We start from the raw sequence: 11379 nt of genomic DNA, 5'->3' as shown, positions 1-11379 counted from the left end.
GCTCTGTTTGTATGGCAGTAGACAGCAGACATCAGGGAAGAAAGAGACTAAGGAAAATGAGGATGGGGAAGTAAACCAGGAAAATGAATGGAAAGGGATCTCCCACTGACAGGCAGTCAGTTGACCACCCTTACCATTGTCACCAAATACCTAGAAAGTCAGGTTGCAATCCAGTGGTCACAAATTCTGCCCTCCTGATGCTTGTGTGGAATGGTGTGAATGACACTCACTGCAAATGAGCAGCGGTCTGGTTTACAGCCAGGAAATATTGATCAATACTGACACCTTTGAAGCCAACCCACCTCTCCCTTTGCATTTGCTCTGAGTAACACCTGTCTTGAAATACAGCTGCCCTCAGATCTTCATGAAAGCCCCAACAAGCAGTAAACCTTGCTGCCATCAAAGAAATGACTGAAGACACCAGATATACTCTTTAATTTTTTTACTAATATAGTAATAGCATTTTAATTGCTTGCAAATGAATTTTTGGTCCCAAAATGTTGCCTTTCAGCTATTGTGGTGATGCAGAATAGAAATTTGGAGGAGGAGGAAACATGGTGGTGGGTTTGGAAGCTGTGTCTGGAGGGCAGGGAAAAATCTTTTGCAGGATGTCTCTTGTCTTGAGGCTTGAAGAAAACTACTTCAAAACTCCCCATTTCTATTGCCCATAGCTACACTCAGTGAGCTCCAATGTGAAATCATTCTCCTTAGCAGAGGAAAAGCAATATAATATAATTTTGGTCCTCAAAATAATGATTCTTAAAGGGAAACAGGAAAAAGCTCATCTTTCACACAGACAGGTTTGCTTGGAAATGCAGGTGGGTAATCTGTGGGTGTGTGTGGAGGGGGGTTACCAACTCCCTCCTTCCCACCTGCTGAAGTCTGGGCTGTCCCAGGGCTTTCCCTTCCTCTGAAGCTCAGAGAAGGGAGAAGGGGTGGTGAGGCTCAGCACAGAGGGGCCCATGCCAGGCAGGAGGAAGGAGTTCAATGAAGAGAAAAAAAGAAAATAAAAAGAAAGGCCCATACAGGGATCAAACTCACAGCATTGGTCTTGTTATCAGCATCATGCTCTGATCTCCTGAGATAACCCGGGGTCAACAGCAATAGGTCTGCAACAGTGGTCAGGACCCAGGCATGAACAAAAGTGACCTCAGGGCTGCTTTTCTTTTGGGTCAGCTGAGCATCTCCAAAGCTCCAAGCCCTCAAATTTTAGGAACTGCAGAGGACAAAGGGGATGGACAGTAAAAAACCCTTTCTGGCTGATGAGCACCCTAGCACTGCTGACTCCAGCTGCCTGTGATGGTTTAACTAGTCTCTGGTTTCGTTCAGACACAAGAAACTCTGGTCAAAGTCATCAGAAGTTTAGGTCCAGCAAAGACCAAGTTTTGGTGACTTTCAGTGGAAAATGAGTCTCTTAATTAAGAATAAACTTAACTATTATTGGGTAACCAGCAAAATGCAGGAGGTAAAGAAGGATGGAGCAATTAAGGGACAATTGTAATTTCAGGCTCCTACATGCTGGGAAACGTTTGTAAGACAAACAGGAGGTGAGAGAGCTCTGTGAGTCTCGAGAGCTGCTCTCATGCAGCAGCCAGACGTGGAGCCCAGACTGTGTCCCTGCAGCAGCACCAGACACTTTGCACACTTCAATGAATCAGGGGAAGTGAGATGATCCCAGAGAGGAACTTTTAATTATCTTGTGTGTTTGGCGTTTTTTCCCTCAAAATCCCCAGCCCAGTCCGATTTTTTTCCAGACTCCTTAAAAAAATTAAAAAAAAAAAAATTGTGGCTCAGAAACAGAAGCAAACTTTAGGCAGGGGATAAACGACGTGCTCAGCCACAATGAAACTCAAGGCAAAGTCTGTCTTCTCTGTTCATAGTGCTGGTTGGAAAACCAGAAAGCTCCCAATTAACTTTCCTGAAAGATTTTTCTTTGGGAGCAATTAATAAGTGCTTTGCAGTTTGACTCGCGTTATTAATTGGATTGGGGGGAGTTAAAAGCGCAAACGCTCTATATGATTTTTTCCTAGGGTCTGTAAACGAAGCTAACAGATGGAACTGACCAGTAACGTGCATCTGGCAAGCCGGGTTTCTTATAAACTTTCCTCCAAACAAAACCATTTTGGTGGCTTTGTTGTTGTTTGAAACGAAGTTGGGCTCCGGGCTGGCTGGGAGCGTGGCTGTGGGATCTTCTGGGCTGTGTGGAAAGGGAGGATGGAGGGGGAAGGGGTCGGGACGGGGGACATCTCTGGCAAAACTGATGTCCTGCAGTGGGGTGGTCTCCTGGCAGCCCGGGCAGAGAGCTGGGAAGGCGCCGGCCCTTGCAGCGTGCGCGCTTCCCCCGCGGCGCGCAAGAGAAGGAATCGGTCCCCACATCGCTCCCTCACACCCGTGGTTTCCTGAAAATAAAATAAATCAGTGCGTAAAGGAACAAGTGTCTTATGGGATAACTTGCTGGGAAACGCGGCCGCCCAGGAGCGCCCTGGGTCACGGCGGGGGCTCGGTGCGCTCCGCGCTGCCTCTGCCTGGCTCGCCCTGGTCCTGTCCCCTCGCCGTGCGCGCCCTGTTCATGCGCTGAGCCGGGCTTGCTTGGCCAGGTCGAGGAAAACCTTTTCTCATCCCCTCTCGAAACAAAACAAAACCATATAAACGTGACTAAAGTGGCAACATAACCAAGTAACCAAAGCCGATAGAGAGGCGGAGTGCTCTGCCATGAATGTTTGGGAAGTGCTTGTCCTCCTTCTCGAAGGGAAGGAATGCCTCTCCTGCCTCTCCCTCCATGGGGAAGGTGCGTTCACGGTGTGTTAACTTTTTTGTCAGGTGTAAGCCTCCCTGCTCAAGGCTGGTGTGGCTGATTCCACTGCGCTCTCCACACTCCAAAGAGGTGTTGGAAAGGGCAAAGTTCCTTACATCATTAGGGTGGGTTTTGTCATGTAGCTTTTTTCAATTCTCTCAAGTATCAAAATCTGGAGAAGATCAAACAAAATCTGAACTTGGAAAAAATTCTAGACTTTTTTTCAATTATATAGTGGGGAGAAATATTTGGTTTCCTTCCTTCCTTCCTTCCTTCCTTCCTTCCTTCCTTCCTTCCTTCCTTCCTTCCTTCCTTCCTTCCTTCCTTCCTTCCTTCCTTCCTTCCTTCCTTCCTTCCTTCCTTCCTTCCTTCCTTCCTTCCTTCCTTCCTTCCTTCCTTCCCTCCTTCTCCGCTAGGCCGGGCGGGGCGGGGGTCTCGGGTGGAGCCCCGCTCCCCAGCAGCGCTCTGGAGAGGTGTGATGCGTTCCCGCTGCCCCCCCGCCCGCCGGGATACCCGCACTTTCCTATCTCAGACAATGCATTTCCATTCCAGTCGTGTGCCTTTGTCCATTTGTAGGAAGGAAAGAGGGCTGAGTGACAGCTCCTGTTAGCCTGCATGAACAGATACCAATAAACCCTCCCAAAACCTGGACCTTAAAAAATAAATAAATAAATAAAGAGGAAAGAGCAAGGCAGGGAGCCACATGCCTCTTTGCCTCCGGCTTATTATTAAGACACCTTCGCAGCTTAAACGCTTAAACGGGACCCAAATTAAATGGCAATTAAAAGCAAGTTACACCCTCTCCTATCTCCAGGCTTATCTCGGGTGGAAGCTAGCCATCAGCAGAGCCTCCCCGTCGGGAAATGCCATTTGGGCTGGCATCTTCGCGGAGGGTGTGCGAGTTCCCCCCCGCCACCCCGAGCTCGCCCCCCCGGGCGCTCCCCGGGCGGAGCCCGCAGCCACTGCGGGGCTGCGGAGCCGCTACCCGGGGGCAGAGGAGCAGGGGGCGCCGGGCAGGCACGCAGGACTCATTCCCCGAGTGGCAGCTCCTCGGACCGGTGTCACTAAATAAATAAATCACGTACCCCTTCAGCTTTGCAAGCCGGGGCTACGCAGCCTCCTTGAGTTCCCATCGCCAAAATATATCGGCACTTGGAAATGTCGAACCAGCTATCAGTGGTCTTTAGCTCTTACGTCCCCTTCCCTATTTTTCTTTCGTCTGTTACAGATGTAATTCCGTAGATCTATATGTATTTTATGTATAATACCATAATATCATATGTCACTGCAGTGATACTTTGTGCTCTCACCCTAGTTTTATGTTTGAAATGCTATTTAAAGAAGACTGTAAGTTAACATATTAGGCAGCTTTAAAAGCAGGTTGGAGTGTGGGGTGGACTTAAATTCGATGTAAATGAAAGGGTAAAAAAAAAAAAAAATGCAAACCCAAACCAAAACAAACCACATAGTTTTCATTTAGGAAAAAAAAATACACTTAAACAGACACACATACAAATGTGCAATCTTAGATTCTGGTCAGTATTTAGAAGCAGTATAATCAACAGGAAGGATCACTTACCTATTGAAAAGGATGGTTTAATAATATATATTTGTATATATTAGCTTTATATCTTCCCAATAAAATGTACACAAAATACCCCCTTCGATCAGATTAGTTCCCATATTAGCCTGGGTAAGAAAAAGCATTCTAAAGAGTGGAGGAAAAATTGTATAAAAATGTTGAAAGAACCTACAGTTCCTTATTAGGCGAAGATACAATATTTATTCCTTGTCTCCTGGGATGAAGCTCCTCTATCTATTGTCCTCCCAGTTCTCAGTGCTGATGCTTAATTTTCAAAACTTCTATATTACCAAGGGACCTACGACATCAGCCAAAGAAATACCCAGCAAGTACAAAATCTGATCCAGGGAGCAGCTTTTGTGCAGAGGGAAAATTTTGTTCCTACAGGTTTTTAAGGAGGTGCATGGAAAAGCGAGAGATCTGATCTATGCAGATACATTGCAAATTCTCTCTGTCTGTAGAGATTTTTTCTAAAAAAAATTGGGGAAATACATGAACTTTGGATTTTTCAATTTTTTCCTTTTTTTTTTTTTTTTTTTTAATTTGGAGAGGGGAGTTTTATCCAGAGTTGGGGGTTTTTTCCTCTTCTTTTTTTTTTTTTTTTTTTTTTTCGGAGAACCAAAAAATGTCAACTACCTTTCCAGGTCTCGTCCACGATGCAGAGGTATTTTGTGTGTGTGAGTGTGTGTCTGTGTGTGTGTGGATGTGTGTGTGTGTGCGCGCGTGTGTGTGGATGTGTGTGTGCATCTGTGTGTGTGTGTATGTGCCTGTGTGGTTGTTTCCATTTTTTTAAAATCCATATTGGACCGTTACGTTTAATTATAATCCGGCTTCAGAGATAACTTAAAGAAGTATAGAGAGAAAATTCGTTATGACATCTGTCGCCAGCAAGGGCAACTCATTACCACGTTAAAACCGTTGCCAGAACGAAAATCAGAATAATACCCCTAATAATATAATGAAGTGGAGAGAAATCACCACCAGCTCGCCAGGAATGGGGAGTTCTCGCTAAAAAGCAGGACTCTCCTTTCTTTCGAAACGCAGGGAAAAGAGGGGGGGAATTTTGGATCTGATTCGTTATTTTAAAAAGAAAGAAAAATAGGGGTTCAAAAAAAAAAAAAAGAAGGGAAGGAAGGAAGGAAGAAAGGAAGGAAGGCAAGCAGGCAGCAAAGCTTTCTCAATGTGTAACGCTGTAACATAGGGACGGGACTTGTGTGTATTCTCGGTAGTTTCCTCTGTTTGATGACTTTTTTTTTGTGTCAGCCCCAGATATTACAGCTGTGATCAGGAGGTGGATGGATAGATGGATGGATAGATGAATAGATAGATAGATAGATAGATAGATAGATAGATAGATAGATAGATAGATAGTTTTTATTTCAGTGCTTGGATTCCTTTCGCTTGACAGTATTAAGGGCAGTCTGGGCTGTTTATGATTTTTTGAACAGACCTTTATGGCACCAGCCCAAGGTAGGAAAGGATCTTTTGTTGCTGGGGTTGCCGCTCGCAGGCTTAGACGCTTCTGCAGGGGGAGAAGCTATGCAGGACAGCGTGCTTGGAAGAACCATACCCGGGGTTTTCAATGACAAACCTCCAGTTTTGGGGTCTTCTTTTCACTTCTTCCTTTCAGATACGTCATGACGGATCAAACAGTTACCGTTTGATGCAGCTTGGATGCCTGGAGTCTGTGGCCAACTCGACCGTCGCCTATTCCTCCTCATCTCCTCTCACTTACTCTACCACGGGCACCGAGTTCGCCTCCCCGTACTTCTCCACTAACCACCAGTACACCCCACTGCACCACCAGTCCTTCCACTACGAGTTCCAACACAGCCACCCGGCAGTCAACCCCGACGCTTACTCCTTGAACTCTCTCCACCACTCTCAGCAATATTACCAGCAGATCCACCATGGAGAACCCACTGATTTTATCAACCTGCACAATGCGCGGGCACTCAAGTCCTCCTGCTTGGACGAGCAGAGGAGAGAGCTGGGGTGCTTAGATGCTTACCGCCGCCACGACCTGTCTCTTATGAGCCATGGATCCCAATATGGGATGCATCCAGATCAAAGACTCCTGCCAGGACCAAGCCTCGGGCTTGCAGCCTCGGGAGCAGACGATTTGCAGGTAAATAGCATGCGATCTCCTTTCGAGGTACCTTCCCCTCCCCTCCCCCTGTCCTGGACCCCCCCACCACCCCCACCCCCACCCTCATTTTCCTCTGCTCGGAATAGCTCATACAAAGGAGGGAAGATTCATCCCAAACCCGATCCAGCGCCCGTCCCTTCCAGATTAGTAGCAGCAAGAAAAAAATGTGGAAGGGGAAAGAGAAAAAAAAAAAAAAATCAACCAAACAAGCGGTCTTTTCTTTGGCCAAAGAAACAAATTAAACAAAACCAACCTCGCGCCTGCCTTTGCCGCGTGGGTGGTGTCTCTGTGGTGCCCGAGACCGTGGGGGTCCCCCGGAGATCTCGGGGTGAATTTGCGTGTGCCAGCCCTTACCCAGTCCCACAGAACCCGAATCAAACCAGAACAAACCCATCTCCTTGCTTTTCCTAAACTTTTCCTCTCTTTCGGCGCAAGGAGAACTTTGCAGCGACAGAGCAGGCAAATGATTTAAGGAAGGCATGGAGTAGGAAAAGAGAAAAAAGGCTGACCAGGAAATAAATCTGCTTTCCGACAGATCTACAAAGGCAAACCTTCCGAGATATGAGGGAGGAAAGAGATAAACGGGAGCAAATGTTTGTCAGAAAAAAAGTCAGAATTATAAAAATGTCTCGCTGTATCCGATCTAGGTGTTAATAGGGTGAGAGATAAAGCTGATAAAGCTAAATTAATCTGTCTATCTATCTAATCATTCATCCACTCCACCCTAACCGGCACCTGGACGTATCTAATTTTTTTTTCTGTGTATCAGAAACTCAGCTTTATCCGCTCAAAAATCCTTTTCCACGCGCTAAAAATTCACCTCCGCCAAATTGAGCCGGTTGCTTAAATTGATTTCCAAAATTGCAAAGAACGTCATCCTGTATCTAACCTCCATTCCGAAACGTGCCCCAAATCAAAAGCAAACCTTCTTTCCCCCGACGAGCTGAGGAACTGAGGGCTTCCCCATCAGCAGGGAGAGACAAACGGGACCGTATTCACTGTACTCACTTTTCCCCCACACCTCGCTCCCTGGCATACAAAGCTGGCTATGGTGGTCTTTCCAAAAAGAGGTAGCGGTCAAAGGCTTGGGGAGAAAAAAATCAATCCGAAATTTGTAAAATTAAGAAGGTTTATTTTCTTTCCTTAAAATCAAAGCACGAAAAATAATCCAAACAATCAATCTGTATCAGGGAAAATAATTATTTTTTTTTATTAGGAGGAAAATAAACCCACCAACAAATAATGTTATCTTTTGTAACTCAGATGAGGAAAACCTAGCTATTTAAACACTGTTTTCTCCACTAAAATTCACTATATAATTTTGTCCTCTCTGGCCATTTTTTTTTTCTTTTTGTTTACATTTTTCACAAGGATCCCCTTATGTCATCCCCCTCAAAAAAAAAAAAAAAATCTGCCATTCACTGCTCAACCCCAACTAAAACCTATTTACTCCTTTTTATAACCACGTCTGCTGCTGATTTTTTTGTATCTGTACAAATTTTTTTTCTTTGGCAGGCACAAAGCCTTGTATTTTTCAAAAGAGGGGATTAGGAACGTTTGCAAGACAGCAGACAATGCCTAAGTCCTGGGCAAAAAAGCACCATAGTTTATCCAATTTTCGACTTAGTGCCATTCAACTGGTCATTTATGCAATGTCATCCGACCAAACAACATGTTTCCCTTCTAAAAAGAAAAAAAAAAAAAAAAAAAAGGTTGGTTAAGCTGCTAGAGGCATAGTCTCTTTTTATTTATTTAACGAAGAAGAAAATCAACAGCTTTCCTTTGGAAAATATTAATTTTTCGATCACAAGTTATTATCAAATAAGATACTTAGGTCTTTGTACTTAATCTCTTCTTTATTTTTTCCTCCTCCCTCTTTTTCCGAACACAAGAGGGAGTGTGCAGAGGGATCATAAAGCCTGAGTGGTGATAAGTTGAAAATATTAGTATTTGTCGTTAGGACTTGGATGATTCAGAGCAAATTTGGGTTCTCGCGAATATCACTGCGGGTGCAGAGGGAAGCGTTCTGGTCGCGAGCACAAACAGGACTGCACAGAAATACTTTTAAACCAAAATTGTGGTCTAACCAGTCTACCCCTTTCTCCTTAGTCTTTCTTTTTAAAACGTTCATCAGCATATGCCTCATTTCAAATGCAACAAATGTAAATATACTTTTCCCTGCACAGAATTTTAAGTGAATGTCCAATAGTTTCGAGGGCGGTTTAAGTCAGCCTAACAGATGCAAACAGTCTTGGAGCTGGAGTGGCATCTTTCAGTGCCCTAAAAAGATTTTCCATGGGCAACAAAGAAAACTGTCACACCTTTTCCCATCACCGCTTTAATTTATGCTCAGTCGCCAAGTTTTTTTCATATTGATTTCATAATCACTTTAAGGCAGAACACTTAAAATAAAAAAGGACCTTGAAAAGGAAGGTCTTACAGGGCCAGGGCCAATATGGTGAAAGTGGGGGAGAGAGCCAGGACTGTAAAGATTGTTTTGTAAAGTGGGGTTTTTATTATGCACCGACTCTCTCCGCATTTACTTAACTCTTCACGGGCTGTTGAATAGGTTAACACCCTTAAAGGCCTCTTTCATGTCCAATACCTCGTTTGTTTGTAGAGGAAAATGCGTCTTTAACACATTTCCACTGGGCAAAGATTTAGGTTTGGTTTGTTGTGTTTTTTTAACCCCAACATAAGGAAAAACCCAAAGAAAACTCAACCCTTTCAAGTCTTTTATCACTCCAATAAAAATATTTATTAAGGAGGGCGAAGATCCCCAAATAATCAGCCTTGTAGCAGGAGAATAAAGAAGTGAGATCTCTTCGGACGTGCACCAGAAGCCCTAGGCAGGTTTTTTGATGGCTCTTCACCCCTTGCTCACACATGGGTGCCTGTGTGTGAGCGCACACAGATGCATATTCATCCCCACCTATGTGCGGACACACGCATTGTTACAGCACCCTCACGGCTCCGTGGAGCCGGCAAAGCCCAAGAGGTCATCTGTTGTTTGTGCTCTTTGTCTACTTCTGTGCGCACTTTCTATAGTCTGTGTATGCGTGTCCCAAAACATAACTGAATTTAGCTGTGCCCGAATAGAAGCATACCACTAAACACACAAAACCAGAAAAGTACATTTTTAGCTTTGTGCGTGCAACTGTGGAGCGGGAATGCACTTCTCTCAAAAGTACTTGTTTGTCTGTCTATCCTGCTATGTAACTGCCGGTCTAAGTCGCCAGTTCGGGATAAATTCGTATTTAAATGGCAATGAAAGGAGAATTATTCTGCGTTTGGTGGGGTAGGGGCAGATGGCAGGATGGAGGGGGGATTTCACGTGGGTTCGCTGTGAGTAACTATGTTTTTCCAGTTCACCTTAACTATTGTTCCTGGGCAAGTCATATAACAAAACAAAAGCTGTGTGATCTCTCTGTGGGTTTCTGTGTCTGATTTCTTTCTTTCCTTTCTTTCCTTGCTTTTTCCTCATTACTTAAGAGCTCAGTGGAGGCCCAGTGTGGACTGGTACTCAACGGGCAAGGAGGTGTGATAAGAAGAGGTAAGAGGTTACAAATACTTGCGTCTATCAGTTTTTGTAAACACACATCCCTTTCCATCTCTCCCTGCCTTTCCCTCCCCCACTATTTGGCGTAGTTTGGATGTACTGCCGAAAAAGTGGTAATTTGCTGTTTGTCAGAAGTGCGCTTAGAGCACTTCGCATTTCACAGTCCATTTGCACTTTACAAACGATCTGCTCCTCGGTAGCTCTCGGATACTCCCTCCGAATTCAGAGTTTTCCTGACTCGGTGTAACATTCAGCGTTTAATCGGGATGATCCCTGATAGTTTGAGAAACGTGTTCGCTGGCGCCGGGCTGTTAAATCGGTAGTTTGGTCTAATGTGAGGGAAAAAAAAGAAAAAAAAAAGGAGTTTTTTGGGAAATGTGGTTTCAGTAGCTCTACAGACCGGTGTGGAACTCGTGTCACTTCATTTGATAACCATCTGTCAGTGTAAATATCGAACATCAAAGTTAGAGGAGAGGTTTGGAACTCGTGTTAAGTACACGTCTCTACAGAATTTGCGAAATTTGAATGTCCCGGGGAGTTTGTTGTTACCGTCATTTACCCTGAAGAGGAACAGCACTGGTCTAAAGGCCTAACGCAGGAACACATTTGCCTTACAAGCTAAAACACATCCTTTCATTCTCGATATAAACCACATCATGCAATGTCGGGGAGATGGACACTCGGCGACTCAGCCTCTCACAGTGCTCATTTTCTCGTGCTATTACCCCCTTACTCATGGTATCCAACAGGAAAAACAGATACCTAGGAGACATTCTGGGTGACGTGATACTCTTGTGTCAGGGAGCTGCTTTCAGCCGTCACTTCCCCAGACAAACTTCAGTCCCACCGACACAAAATTGTTTATTGCAGGAGCAGCATTCCCGCACGGCTGCGGTGGGCGGGGATGGGGAGCGGGTCTCAGGCCGGTGTCTCGGGGAGGCGGCTTTGCTCGGGCTCTGTTCCGCCCCGCTCAGGTGTCCCAGGCTTTGCTCGGGGTCTGTCCCGCCCCGCTCAGGCCGGTGTCCCGGGCTTTGCTCGGGCTCTGTCCCGCCCCGCTCAGGCCGGTGTCCCGGGCTTTGCTCGGGCTCTGTCCCTGCCCCGCTCAGGCCGGTGTCCCGGGCTTTGCTCGGGGTCTGTCCCTGCCCCGCTCAGGCCGGTGTCCCGGCTTTGCTCGGGCTCTGTCCCGCCCCGCTCAGGCCGGTGTCCCGGGCTTTGCTCGGGCTCTGTCCCGCCCCGCTCAGGTGTCCCGGGCTTTGCTCGGGCTCTGTCCCGCCCCGCTCAGGCCGGTGTCCCGG

The 11379-nt window shown here is 45.9% G+C and overlaps 1 protein-coding gene across 6 annotated transcripts in view; it reads left to right on the top strand.

The window, feature by feature from the left end:
* The first annotated feature begins 4652 nt into the window (after positions 1-4652).
* The window catches only part of TFAP2D (transcription factor AP-2 delta), a 53659-nt gene continuing 46932 nt past the window's right edge, over positions 4653-11379 (top strand). For 2 of the 6 annotated variants that reach the window (XM_021527219.4, XM_021527213.4), the window contains exons 1-2: positions 5859-6504; positions 10018-10078. In XM_021527219.4, coding sequence (XP_021382894.1) covers positions 5959-6504; positions 10018-10078 — 607 coding nt within the window. In that variant the 5' untranslated portion in view covers positions 5859-5958. The other 4 variants (XM_021527214.3, XM_021527218.3, XM_021527215.3 and 1 more) reach the window with 4 other exon arrangements.

The sequence above is a fragment of the Lonchura striata genome, chromosome 3, assembly GCF_050655825.1.
Source record: "Lonchura striata isolate lonStrDom1 chromosome 3, ASM5065582v1, whole genome shotgun sequence".
Lineage (NCBI taxonomy): Eukaryota > Metazoa > Chordata > Aves > Passeriformes > Estrildidae > Lonchura > Lonchura striata.
Note: the sequence above shows the minus strand (reverse complement) of the source record. Positions and strands in the feature narration are given on the sequence as shown.